A 14,250-nucleotide genomic window follows, 5' to 3' on the forward strand; every position below is an offset into this window, starting at 1 on the left:
TCCCCAAATCTATTAGAAGAATAGAAAAGAGAAGGATGATAAGCAATTTTTCAAGCATGGATAGTTTTAATTACAATATGGGGTTAACTTAGATCCAAAGAAAATGTTTTCTAAGACTGATGTGTGAGATTACAGATAATTGACCAAGTGACCTGTGGACTCTCTCAGGTGTCAGGGACCTACCTGCTTGATCTGGTGGCTGGGGGTTGCTAATAGTCCCCTAGCCTGGTGACCACAGCTTGTCCTTGCTTGTCATATCTATGACTTCCTTCCCTGGGAGCCATAGTGCTGAAGTAGAGAATGGCAGACAGGTAGGGGACCAGGGGACACTGATTCTCTGGAGGTCCCTGGGCGTTGGCCCAGAGGGTCCCCAGCTGAGCAGGCTATCCCGTCCACCCAGGAGGTGGACTGGCCATCAGTTATGCCCATGACTGGAAGGGCAGGCAGGGCCAGAGGGCAGGGAGCAGCAGAGAGAGATGCAAGGGGTCAGGCCCCTCATTTGCTGGAGTGCCATCCCTCTCCCTGTCAAATCTCTCTGGGGACCAGCCGACAGATGGGCCCTGGAGGGGGGCGGGGGCCTCCTCCTCATTGGCAGCATCCTGGCTCCTTCCCCCTTTCCTGCCAGGTTTCCCTGGAGCTGGCTCCATTGTTAGCCAGAAGCCCCCGGGGACAGACTTCAGATGGAGGAAGCCGGTGTGTGTTTGGTTTTGTGGGAGGGAGTCTCTGAACCAAGAACCTATTTGGCTAATGAAGTCATAATTACTCCCGGGCTCACTAATAGGATGAAAGCCGGGGGCTCGGTTAAAAGCCACTGATGGACCCTCGAGAGTGAATCTGACAGCTCTGAAGAGGGGCTGGAGAATCAGAAGTGGAAAGGGGTGGGTGTCAGGGTGGGGAAGGGGAGGGGAGGGGTGGAGGACCTCTGCCCCAGTCTGGGGTCTGCCTGCCTCTTAGAGTTTCACCTATATTCCTCAGTTTGGCAGGGGATGAGAGTGCCTGAGAATTACCATATTGCCTCTTCCTGCTCCAAACTTCCCCAAACCGAGCTCAGCTCACAACCGTCTGCTTTGGTAGGCAACTAGAGGGCTGGCGAGAGTCCTGGGCAGCTGAAAATCCCTTTGGAATGAGCACATTTTGAAGTTCATGTGTTATTCCCCGTACCCCCCCCACCCCCCAAAAACTATATCCTTTAGTCCTTTCTGATGCGTCTGGTTGGCCTCATTTGCAAAGTGTCTGCTTTCCCGGAGGATGCATTAGCTAATGTGGAAGGAGGGAGGGTGCATTTGCTGCGTGGTAGGGAAGCCCGTTTGGGGCTTTGCATTTGATGTGGGGAATCTATAAAACAAGGGAGTGGACCAAGGTTCACTGGAACCCAGTAGTCATTCTGTGGGTCTGAAACACATGCATTTAATGGAGAGGGACCTGGGGCCTCCCAGAGGAGCCTGCCTACAGCAGATGCCCAGTCCAGCCCCGCCCCTGCTCTCTCTCCTGCAGTTAGTCTGCAGCCTTGACCGCTGGCTGGACACTCAGGGAGGAGGCTGACGGGGTGTTGCAGAAGGAAGGCCCTTTGGGTTTTGTTTTCAAGAATTGTTGCTGGGATTCAGTAGAGAGAAGTTGGGTAGATATTGGGTCCCCCGGCCTCAGAACTGATTACACGGGTGTCAGTTTTTGCCAGGTGCTGAGAAGGAAGGAACCCTGAATCCTATGCCTTTGACCTGGAAGAGGCCCTAAGCTTGGGAATCAGGCTCCTAAGGCTCTGTGTAAAGTGGCCCCAGGGAGGTAACGCCCTTCAATTCCTTGGAGACCCGTGTCACCAGCGCTCATGGAGAGGATGTGGGCTGGGTCCTGTTCTGTGGTCACTCCCTCTTTGGGACAAAGCCAGGCCTTTTGGACTCCTTGCCTTATCCTCTTCTGCCATGTGGGTTGTCCTGTGGGTAGAGGGCTGTGCAGGGTCCAGACAGGCAGGCTGCTGGTGGAAAGAGCAGGAGGGAGGGACGTGTTCTTTCCCATAAACGAGCATGGCTCTGAGGCTTGAAAGACAGACAAGAGCACTTAGGGGACCTTGGGAAAGTTAATTAATGGGGCTATAGAATGAACCTCAAGCTCGTAACACTTATTGCTGGTCTTTCCATCCAGCCACTGGAACCTGCTAAACTTTCTTAGGAATCAGACATGGCCAGTCCTCCTCCCATCCGTGGCCCCAGCACCACAGGATTAAACCTGAACCTGGGCAGTAGGCACAGGTTGCAGAGAGTTCAAATGAATCTGGCTACACTGCAGGGACTGAGATCGGTCAGCATGTGTTTATGGAGCACCTATTACTTGTGAGGGACAGGGTTGGGTATTACAGGGTATAAGAGCTTATGGAGGGCTGTACTCTGGCTAGCAAGAGAAGAGACAAGTCCCTGTAGGATCTGGAGTTATGCCAAAGGCCAAGGTCAAGAGGAGCAAGAATGTGGAGAAAAGCTCCTAGGTAAGGCAGACCCATGGGCAGGGTGGGGAGGAAATTTGGACTTGAACCAGCTGAGAAGCTTAGAGAGCTTTTGAAGACACACTAGAGGCTGGGAAGAACATTTTGGTAAACAGAAAAAGGGAAATGTAAGGTGATTCACTTATTTATTTAAATCAACCAATTCTTATATACCTCTGAGGTAGCTACAATTATAATCCCAGTCTAGATGAGGAAACTCAGGCAAAGAGAGGTTAAGTAACTCGCCTGAGGTCACATAGCCAGTGCCTGACCTATCTGCAGAATCCCACCTTTTATCCAGTGGACAAGGCAGACTTGTCCCTCTGTTGCCCTTGTCACATGACCACGAGCTGCACAGCACCCACAACCTCTCTGGGGTTCACCTACCACAGCAGAGCGGAGGAGAAAGGGGCGACTGGCTGCCGGAGTGTGTTGAAGACTTGGCAGGGGCCGCCCTGGCCGGGTGCCTTTGAGGCACAGACGCCAGGGCTCATTCTTTATAGAGACGCCCATTCATACCCCAGTGTAGTAGCGAAAGTGGGTTTTTGAGTCAGCCAGAGACCTGGCAGCTAGGTCTGGCTTTGTCATTTACCTGGGGCAGATTACTCTGCCATTTGGAGTCACAGTTCCTCAAGCACATCAGGATGTAAAGCTACCTGCCTCCAAGGGCTGTGTGCAGGTTCGAGACAGTCGACATAAAGTGAGCATCACTGTGCCGTCCTCATAAGCAACTCAATGTAACTGTATTGTGACCCACATACCATCTGCTGTCCTCTTGCTTCTTTGACATCAGTGTAATAAATGGCTCAGTTCCTGCCAATTCTGTGGTCGGAGAAAGTCAAAGCCCTTCCCTCGATGTTGGCTGATTTCTGGAGGCTCCTGCACTGACCCCAAATTCTCATACCATCTCTGCTTCCCCTGCATCAATTTGGATCTGAAATCCACCAACCTTGTAGTTTGCATAAAGCATCGGCTCCAACAAAGCAAATTCACGAATCAAGTGGGCTTGACTGCCAATTTGGTGGGCACAGGGTACGTGACTTTTTCACTGTCCCTCTAACCTAGTGGTTAGCCTGTGTCAAAATTACCCGGATGGTTTGTTAAAACAGATTCAGAGTTTCTGATACAGAAGATCTGGGAGGGGCCCAAGAATTTGCCTTTCTGCCAGTTCCCAGGTGACTGATTCTGCTGGACTAGGGGCCACACTTCGAGAACTGTGCTCTAATCTTTTGCTCCCCAAACGCTCTCCTGGATGGCCCTGGAGTTCCCAAATCTTCCCATTTATGCGGGATTCTCCCCGGTTGGTTGCTATTTGCAAAGTGCCTTCTTCATTTCATAGTCCTTTTTGGAGGACAATTGGTATTTTAAATACAGAATGTGTAGCTTTGCTGGTTGGTATCACTGTGAAATCACCACCCTCCAGCCGCCCCCTGACTCCGCCGTGTTCTCCCAGGTGAAGCTGAGCAATGAGAACATCTGGGTGGGCTCAGGGTGGGAAGGGGGTTCCTAGGGACCCGCGCCAGCACTGAGGGTCTGGGTGTGGACACCGATACAACTCAGTGATCCCTGCTCTGCACAATGCCATGCTTTCCTGTGGTGGGGTCTGGGCAATTTCTGGGGTGGGGGTGGGAGAGGGGGTTGGGGGTGGGAGAGGGGGTTGGGGTTGGGCCGCAGCTGTGGCTCCAAATTGCTGTGAGGCCCACTGCCTGGTCCTTGCTCCAGCAGGAACTGACATCAAACAAATGGGTTCTGATGCATTAAGTGGGGCGGGGGTGGGGGTGGCCCTCCCCTAGGTGGCCCTCCCCTGTCTGTCTCCACCTAATACATCGTGGTGCAGGAAGGCCGCCTTGATGAGGAGGGCTGTAATGAATTCCCAGACTCCAGCCCTTGGGGGCAGCTGGGCAAAAGCGGGTACAGCATTCCCTCTTAATAAAGATTGGAAGATGACTTGTCCCCTCCCCGCTGGGTCTGTTAATCCAACTCCAAGCTGGAGATTAGCATTTCTAATGGGCTGGGAGGTGCAGGCTTCAGGAGACAGGGATGAGAGATGACAGATATTCTGGGGGGAGTCCCTGGGGCTCTGAAGGGAGGCAGTTGCTTTGTTCGGTCTGGTTTGAATTGAGGTTGGCTTTCTTCAAACAAGATGCTCTCTTCATCTTCTCACTTCCGTCCCTTGGAGTGGAAACGCCTGCTCTAAAAAGTGGACCCCTCTCCCCTGAAATGTCATGTGTCCAAATATTCAAAGAGGATCACACAAAAACACGAGTTCAACCTGGCACGGTGGTGCCCGATGGTAATCCCAGCTACTTGGGAGGCTGAGGCAGGAGGATCACAAGTTTGAGACCAGACTGGGTAATTTAGTGAGGCCCTATCTCAAAATAAAAAGAAAGAAAGGGCTGGGAGGGGGACGCTTGCCTGGTTTGCAAGAGGGGCTGGGTTCATCCCTAGCACCACAGAAAACAAAGAACAGCAGCAAGAGGCATGCGAATTTCCCAGCTCCTCCTTTCAATTATCTCCATTTATTTTGTCCTTCAGATGGCACCGGCAATGTGCCAGGCATTGGCCTCCAGAAGCAGAGAAGGAAAAGGAAAGGTCTCTCAGACTCACGATCTTCCCACTTTAATGAGAGAAAGAGACAATAAATATCATACACCAAATCCCACTATGTGTGAAACAGGTGCTCTGCAGGCTGTCTAACCAGACTACACATGAGGGCGTCAGGGAAGACTTCCTGAGACAGCATCACCTGAGCTGCCTGTGAAAGATGTGTCAAGCCAGGCCTGGTGTTGACGCCTGTAGTCCCAGCCGCTCAGGAGACTAAGACAGGAGGCTGAGGCTGAGCCCAGAAGTTCAAGGCCAGCTCAGACAACATAGTGAGGACCTACTTCAAAAAGTTAATAGATGCATGACCCAGCACAGAGGCCACAGTCTGCCTCGAGGTGTATGGGAGGGATGGTCTATAAACAGAAAGGAATTAGGAGGGGTGAGAATAGGAAGAGTCTGGAGTCTGCGGCTCCAAATTATTGCAAATCCTGGTTATGAGCATCAACTCTAGTGATCCTGAACTATCCAGAAGTGGGGGTGTGGAAGGTCAAGAGGAGGGTCTTCCAAGAAGACCCACCTTTTGTCTGGAATGTGTTCATTGAATCCACATTTATCGAGCCCTTTGCCCGGGGCAGTCTAATATCACTTTTGCTGACTTGACTATCTCTCAGAACAGTCTGAGATTCCAGAGGACTCCAATTCTGATCTACTGACATCATTCATTGGCACAGAGTAGGTTATTATGACTCGTTTTTTAACTGAATAGTTCAAACCTGGGAAGCAGGAGAATTTTTGCCTATCATAGGTAGCTGGAAATAAGTTAAAATAGCTAGAATTTAGGTGGGAGGGGGTGAAAAATTAAGCTGGAGAAGTGAGAGTCAGAGCACCAAAAGTCTAACATGCCAAACCAAGGAGTATAGATTTTATTCTACTGTAGTAAACAAGGCTTTAAGTAAGGGAGCGGTAGGGTAATATTTGTATTTGAAAAGATTCCTCTGGCTGCAGATTCACAGAGTGCGAGCAACACAGGAGACAGGACACTTCAATTCAAGCCATGAGGGCTTGGACTAAGGGTGTGACTGTGCAAATGAACTTGAAGGACAAATTTCAGAGACAGCCTGTGAACTTGAGAGTGATGAGAAAGGTCTTTTCTCATATTCCAGGGAGTGAGCAGGGCGGTTCAGAGGTGTTGTGTGACATACCCCAACGATTCAGGAGGAGCCAGATCTGGAAATAAAGGTCTCATTTTAAGCTAATGAAGTGATCACTCCTCAAGTGAACAATGCACCCTGAGGACCTCTGAAGGACGAGTGGACAGGCAGGTTGGAGAGCCAAGGGGCTCTTTGTCCAAGAAAGTGGGGTCTGCATTTTCAATGGAGCCCTTTGCCCTTATTTGCTATCACTGCCTATGAGCAGTCAGTTATCTTCCCACAGAGCAGAGCTATCCCCCAGCCCTGCCCTCTCTCCTACCCCAACATCTGCCTGAGGACCCCAGATGGCCCTTCGCAATGTATCCTTCCCAGGTGATGCTCTTTGGCCATCCCCCACCCCACCCCATGTGACTCACCAGAACTTGGCCAAATCATCAAGACAGGAGGCTGGCAAAGCCACGTCCCTCCTCAGTCAATGTGGCCCCTCTCTCTCCCTTCCCTAATTGATTAATGACAGAGATTCCTTCGAGGGGCTTAGTTTTCCAGTACACAGTTTTATGCATTGTTTCAACAATATTGAATGTCTGTTCCCTTCCAGGCAAGATGAATGGGGTCCAGAAAGAAGAAGGGTAGGAGACAGGGTACCCCGGCAACTGTCTCTGCTTCTCCCAACTTCCTCGGCATGGCACCTCTTAAATGCTGTGTGCACACAGAGCCATGTTGGATCAGGGTCTCTCCACGACTGCACACATTCCTAAACCAGGCGCCCTACCCTCAAAACACAAATTGTGCAAGAGTTTCCCCCAAATGACAGTGACTTCGAGATGGTCTGGTAGACCACCAGTACCAGAGGAGCTCTCTGAGGCCCTTAAAAACCATTTGATTCCTTGTGTCGTGAACCTCTTGACACCCTTTCCCACTGTGCAGTTCTTTAAAAAGAAAGAAAGGATAGTAAAACAACATGCCCCTGAATGCCCCTTTTCTATTCCCAAAAGCCTAGTCAAGTTAGGGGAACAATGAGAGCAAGTGTGGCCGGAAAGTCCAGATACATTTTACCCTGAAGGATCCGGGCTTCCTCTTCTGCACATTGGGAACCAGGGCAAGTTAGAGTTACCCGGAGAAAGCTGTTGACTTGTGTGCACACCGGGAGAGTTGCTTCCTGGGATGCTGCTCATAAAAGCAAACTAAGCAAGCTAATGCTGAATATCACTGTCCTGCAACTTAATATATAAAACCCCCCTTTTGGTGGCAAAACCGAGGGCACTGTGGCAAGGATACATGTCACTCGTCCCACTGGCCACCACTGGACAGGATGCTTGGCAGAGCACCTCAAGGTACGGAGGAGCTCTCTGTTCAATCCACTGCCACAGAACTCCTCGTGGGGCAGGCTCTGATCTCTGGTAAGCTTTCCCCTAGTGAGTTATATGCGTGTGGGTTGTCTCCAGGCTCTTTCTTTGGCCTTTCTGCAACCTACTCCGTTTCCCCGGGGAACAACTGGGCCTGCAGATGTGACACCTACCCATTCACCAAGGAAAATGAGTCCATCATCGCATGCCCAGAATCCATTTTGAACAACTTTTATTATACGTTTAGTGTTCTCTATACAAAAGAAATCAGTCTTTTTTTTACAGTGATTCAAAAAAAATTCCGAATAATTTGGCCTTTTCATTGTTCATGCAGTCAGTTTATAAGTCCATGTATTAGACGATCCTCCACGGCCCAGAAAAATCTTCCCTTCTGAAGGTCGCGGTGACGCCCTCAGATACGCATCTGTCGCCGACAATGTTGGTTAATGCAAAAATCAACTCATGAAAAGGAAAGAACACGATGTGAGAGGGGTTAAAACGAGGCCTACTATGGAGAGTTACATGTTTAACCAATGGAACCAAGATCAGACCGATGGGCGGGCGTGTGGGGACATGGGAAGGGATGGAGACACGGGAAGAATTTCCCCACCAAAAGAACACTCGGGAATGGTGTGTGGGGCGCAGGGCCCAGGTCTTCTGGGGTCCGGCATGGGCTGGGGGTGGGACCAGGACAGAAGGCGGCCATGTCACAGGCGACTAATGCTCAGCTCAAGAGGAGTGAGAAGTTGGCAAAGAGCTGGGGAGCCGGGCAGAGGGACAACACTGACTGAGGACATTGCATTTGGGAATCAGAAAAAAAAGAGCAGGCCAGGGTCATCTGATCTGCATCATTTTTCAAAAAACAAACCAAGTAATAGACAAAATTCTGGATATCTCTTCCCAGACTTTTGTGTTTATTGCTTCTCTGAAGTCTTTACAGCGGCTGAACTCCAGCTCAGCAAATCCCAGGTGGCAGGCTCGCCAGAGCTGCTGCCCCCTCAGCACCCTGCAGCCAAGAAAAGGACAGAGACCCCTCTGCACCCTCACTTCTGGGGAATACAGTGTGCTGAGGGTCCAATACATGACGGAGCGAGAGTTGCCATGCTGAGGGGGTACAGTCTAGTTTCACAGTAACAGACATTGATCAGCCGGTCATTCCAGTCTAGTAGCCAGGGCCGCCTGTCACTGCAGGGCTGGGTTAACTGCACAGACAGGCTGATCTTGGACTCAGAAAAATCCTTTTTGTCTTTCATTTGGGGAGGTCTTGGGGGGATGTGCAGGTGGTAGAGGTATGGCAGGGCGAACAAGCCGGGCAGATCTGCAGTAATACCTCTGCTTTCAAGGAGGCAGTTGTGGTGAGAACACTGGACAAGGAGCCAGAAGGCCCAAGTTCAAGTCCTAATCCTACCTAAACGTCCCAGCTCTGTGGTGTTGAGCAAGCCCTTGTGCCTGCCTGCCTGCATCCTCATTCTTTGTCTGCCCAATGAGTCATTTCAATTAGATCAGCTCTGAGATTCCTCCACAGGCTGAAATCTGACTGTCCTGAGCCAGACGCCTTGGTATCTGTTTCATTTCCACCCTTATCGCCAAGAGCATCCATTTAATACTAAGGTACTCCTAAGAGGAGCCCTGCCTTCCCGGGGCGGCTTAGATGCTGCTGTGTGGGTCTTTCAGCTTTCTCTGGGTGGTCATCCTCCTTCCCCTTGGCCCTTCCCCTGAACATGTGTCAGGAAGGCCCCTTCCTAGAAAAGGACCAAAAGAAAGCGTACTTCCCTGGGCTTGGACTGTGCCACCAGGTCCAATGGAGCTCATGCAGGGTGACCCTGTCTATTAAGGGAGGGGCCTGGCCAGGCCTGGCATTGGCCAACTTGCCTATGTCTCCCAGGGTGCAGAGTCTCCTTACACTTCAAGCTCTTTGCTTTATTGGTCTAAGTCTTCTTTTTTAATCAGTGACCTCCCACATGCTACTCCGTCACACATAGTTCAAGCAGAATCCTTCATTTCCCTAGAAAGAAGTCACTCCGTGGGCCTGACTGGGTGGACCCGACCACAGCCATGGGCTTAGGTTTGGCAGAGACTGGTTGGACTGGTGCCTCGGGACCCCACCCAAAGTTACGAGTGGGAAGCAAGCTCTGGGCTGGCCTACCAGGCAGGAAGCTGCTGCCCTCCCACTGAGAAGTGTCCCTGGCCCCAGTCCTGGCCCCAGCCTCAGCCCATGGAAGCCTGAGAAATTTCTCCCTTTCAGATTATCAACCTCACAAAAGCTGAGACAAAAATGCATTGAATCCCTGCTCCTTCCATCAAAGGCTGAGGGCAATGCCCTAAGACTTGGCTGGCCTCCAGGATGTGCCATGAAGGCTGCAGCTCCTGGGGAATGTTTTCCTCTCTTTTGGATCACTCTGTCTCTAGGTCCTGCCCACAGCAGTCACCCAAATAGGGCCTCTCCCCTCCCCCAGGCTGCACACCATGCCTACACGCAGCCCTTTGAAGCTCATCTCACAGGAGCCCGGGCATGGACTGACTCTCTCCAGGACAATGACCTGGATTGCGTCCTGCTGGAGGCAATGCTCTGTGACAGTTCTGCTGTATGGATGTGAGCACATGTGGGTGCTCAGTAGCAGGGAGCTGTCCCTTAGCTAGAAACCCCACAAACCCTTGCAGATCTGCTTGCACTCCCTTCCCAACGCTAACTGTGGTCAGGGAAACCAGGGGCATACCATCTGGGCCCACGGTGCAGGCACACCTTGTAGGATGAATGATGTTGGCACTGGCTCTCTCTCATCACTTCCAGACCTCAGGACTTGCCAGCAAGTGGGTAGACCAGATGTCTCCGACCTCGCAGGGTGACAGAGCAGGGACAGGGAGGGGTGGGTCTGGCTTTCCTCTTAGCGTCAACTCAGCCATCTCTTCAAAAGCAAGACTGGGAAATATGTGTCCTATTCACCATAACAAGGCATGGCGGGAGGCAGCTACCCTGACCTCTGTGCTCCTTCAGGTGGACCCCTGTCGTCTGTTCAGAGAGGTATTAAAAGGAGGGACCGAATGAGGGCACAGGCACAGGAGTAGACAGGTTAAGCAACTCGCCCCAAGGGGCAGAGCAAAGAGGCTCCAGAAGCAGGACGGATCCTCTGCCCCACCCAGCGGGTCTTGACTGCCCTGTCCTGCATGGTCTTGCTGACCAGCCGGATGAGTCCTGGAAACTTCTCCCTTCCACTCTGGAGCCATCAGAGGCTTGAGCAATGAAAGGCAGAATGCTCCTGACTCAGTGGCTCCTGTCTCAAGACGGTTCCAGTCATGTCAGTCCTGCGAGGGCTGAGACCACTCCTGACCTGCCTCACCTGGTACTCAGGGCTCAAGCATTGGCCCGACTGGATCTTCAAAGAGTATTTGATGAGTGGACATGAGGGCAGATGAGCGCTCAGGCAGCTACAGCACTGTGGCTGAGCACATTGGCGGATGGCAGTTCTAGTCGATGGAACTTTTAGAGCCACTGCAAGATGACCACCTGCCCCACCCGGAGAGGCTGAAGCACCAATGGTAGGGCCCGCTCCTGGCGTTGTTGTGAGGATGTTTTGGGCAGTTGCTTGAGAGGCCCAGCAGGGAGTGCTGGGCAATACTGCTTTCCTGTTGAGCTGGGTGGACCAGCATGGGTGCTACGGAAAATGGCCTCTCCTCTTCCTCTAAGGAATACCACCTTCCTTAGCCCTGCCACCCACACACCTCCAGTCTTGAGCTCTCTGAGCACCCGTCATCTTTGCTTGGGGAAAGCGGTTCTTCAGTCCCCAAATGCTCCTGCTATGGTCTTGTGGTGGTGGTGGTGTGTGGGGGGGCAGCTGTCAGCACTCACAAAACAACAACCCGAGAGAGGCACTAACAGCAAAGGACGATGGTACAGAGGACGATGGTACAGAGCACGGTGGGACACTGGAACAAGGTGCAAAGATGACCTGAGCTGACCTCTCCCCAAGACCCTTCAGATAGAGAAAGCCCCTCAAAGCCATTGGTTTGTGCAACAGACTTTCCAGAGGTGAGGAGATGGCTCTGTGATATCGAACAGCCTCTTGCTCCCTAGGGCCTTCTGTGAATGGGCTCACTAGCATGGACAAAGCAGGGCGAAGTGAGGGCCTGAGAAACTGACTGTTCTGCTCAGGTCCAAAGCATATTCTGGAAAGGCTGGTCATTTGATTCAGCTCACAGGTACATGTCCCTGACACTTCCCTTCAGGGACAGTGGGCCTAGACTGCAGGAATGCCCAGCTGCATCCAAGCAGGAGTTGGAAGAGAGCCAGGGGACAGGACCCTGAGCTCATCCCCAGTCCCCTTCTCTTTACCCTGTCCCCTTTCACCATGAGAGAGCTGCCTCTCAGGCCTCTGGGCAGCAGACCTGGAGGCAGCTTGGGCCAAAGGGCCATTACTCTCTAGTTCAAACAACATTATTGGCTCAGCTCTGGGCTACGGTTTCTTATCTGCAGACAGAGTGCGTGTGTGCCTATGAGCTTGACCTTCAGCTGAATGATTATTAAGTGATGTAAGCATTGCTAATACCTCTGTGGCTTAAACATGTGGCAAATGATGCTTTAATAAAGTCTCTGCAGGACATGGCCCTGGTCCTTTCCGGGCCCCCGGATGGTAGCTGGAGGCTCAAATTGGAGGCTGCGTCAGTAGCAGGTGATCCATTCCTGGGGCTCAGCCTCACCCTCCTGAAACCGACTTGAGCTACAGAAACAGTGACAGGGGCACACGCAGGCTCAAGATCTCCCTCTCTCTGCATCACTGAGGCTAGGTACCTTTGGTTTCAAAAATGAATTAGGTGGGGAGGGTGAAGGCAGCACCTTCGGTCTGAGATTTGCAGGTCTGCGAGTCTCCATGTGGGCAACAGGGTAAGGGTGTGTACAGAGTGGCTGCTTGTGGTCCTGCAGGGACACTTGCATAGGCTGCCCTGATTCCGAGTCAGACGTCACTGGAGGCTTCAAGGCTTGCAGGGAGGGGCTGGGAACCTGGGAACTCCAGGGACAGATCAGAACTGCATAAGGCATACGAAGAGCACTGAGTCCTCTCTGGGTGGGGGCGTCACAGCACTGTTAGCACGGCGCCACCACAGGTCCCCTGATATGTATATATACCCTAATGAAAGGACAGACAGGCTCAGTTCCGGGGCAGCAGGTCTCTACCCACACATCACGTCAAATACGAGTCTCAACAGCATACAGAATTGACCAAGGAGACAACCGACATCTGCTAGAGGAGGAAGAGGGTGGTGCTTTACAGCCCCGAACACACCAGCAAGGCTTCTGCATTGCAGGGTTTCATCTCCTTAGGGTAGCAGCGTAGACCCTGGCCAGGTGGGCGGATGCCCTCTGCTCTGGACATGGTGGGTGTGGTCCTCTCTCCTACATCCTTGTATTCACTGATGGGAAGGAAGGAGTCCAAACCCAGCCCTTTGCTTCTCTCCAGAGGTGCTCACAGTTCCCAAGAGACCAGACCCCTGACTTTCTTCTGCTGAGGTCCAGTCATTGCAATTGAAGTTCGTACCATCAGTGCCCACTCCTGTGCCTCCAGCTTCTCCTTCAAAGTCAGTGCAGCTCATTCTTGGACACTCTGGAGGCAGGGGCAGGGTAAGAACGAGGAGTCAGAGGTAAACTCACCTCCCAACTGAACCAGAGAGGGGCGAGGCGACTGCCCACCCTCTCCCTGCCAAAAAATACTGTCATTTTCCAGGAAGGAGCCAAGCCCAGCTCAGCAACTGACAAGACAGAGGCAGATGGGTTGGGAGCAAGGGTGGGGGACAATATGGCAAAGAAAGGCATCCTCCGGAAACGTGCTGGCCCAGCGACGGTTTGAATACTACGACTCTTCTCTACGTTCTGTTAGGGATCCGTCCTTTCTGTCTCTTTGTGGTTTCCTGGGGGGAGAATCCACCTATTCTTTCTTTTTCCAGGAACACATCTTCAAAAGAAAATGGAGACATTGGGTCTGGAGGTTTGGAAGATGCACAAAGCAAAAATAAAGTCAATGAAAGTACGGTAACCGACAGGACCGGGCAAGGGTGTGGGCCGAGGCCAAGGCGGGCGGTGGGATGGACGCTCAGGGTGGCTGCGAGATGGGGCAAGGGACCAGGGTTCCCTCAGGTGAGCTCAGTCATGGCTCTAGCTCTCCCACACTGGTGGCACCCAGGGGTGTGGGGGGTCATTGGGAGGGGGCTTGTGGGTAGCTGGGTGGCCACTGATCCTCACAGCTTGGCAGACCCCCATTTTGTACCCTTGTCCCTGAAGGTGGTGGAGGCTTTGTGGTCGGTCTGCAGTGGCTTCGTCTCCCCCTCTCCCCTCCTCCCACTCATAAAGTAGTGGCTGTGCCCGGGTGGGCTCCGTTAGGCCAGAGAATAGATGGCATTGACGGGTGATGTGGCCTCTGAGCTCTCGTTGCCCTCTGTTTCCTCCTTGTCCTTTTTGACCGTGTACTGGCCAATGAAAGAGCCATCTTCATTGAACTGCCCTTCGCCGCCTTCCCCATAGTCCACCAGGCTGTCGTCACTTTCCTGCTGCTTGATGGTTCCATCCAGAGACGTCTGGCTGCCCTGCAGGGGCTTGTTGTCCTCATCACTGGCCAGAGAGAGACAGAGAATCAGGGCCTAGTGGGTCCAGCACAACCCAAACCAGGTAGGGTGGGACAGGGCAGCGGACTTCCTGCCAAGCACAGGTCCTGGGGATCAGCCAGGCCCCATCCTCCTTGTCCCACGGGTG

At 52.4% G+C, this 14,250-nt stretch overlaps 1 protein-coding gene across 7 annotated transcripts in view; it reads right to left on the reverse strand.

Moving 5' to 3' along the window:
• Positions 1-13,877: 13,877 nt before the first annotated feature.
• Positions 13,878-14,250, reverse strand: part of Nfasc (neurofascin) — a 68,466-nt gene continuing 68,093 nt past the window's right edge. For all 7 annotated transcript variants that reach the window (XM_076832402.1, XM_076832403.1, XM_076832400.1 and 4 more), the window contains one exon: positions 13,878-14,109. In XM_076832402.1, coding sequence (XP_076688517.1) covers positions 13,878-14,109 — 232 coding nt within the window. The remainder of the gene's footprint in view (positions 14,110-14,250) is intronic.

Source organism: Callospermophilus lateralis, chromosome 13, assembly GCF_048772815.1.
Source record: "Callospermophilus lateralis isolate mCalLat2 chromosome 13, mCalLat2.hap1, whole genome shotgun sequence".
NCBI lineage: Eukaryota > Metazoa > Chordata > Mammalia > Rodentia > Sciuridae > Callospermophilus > Callospermophilus lateralis.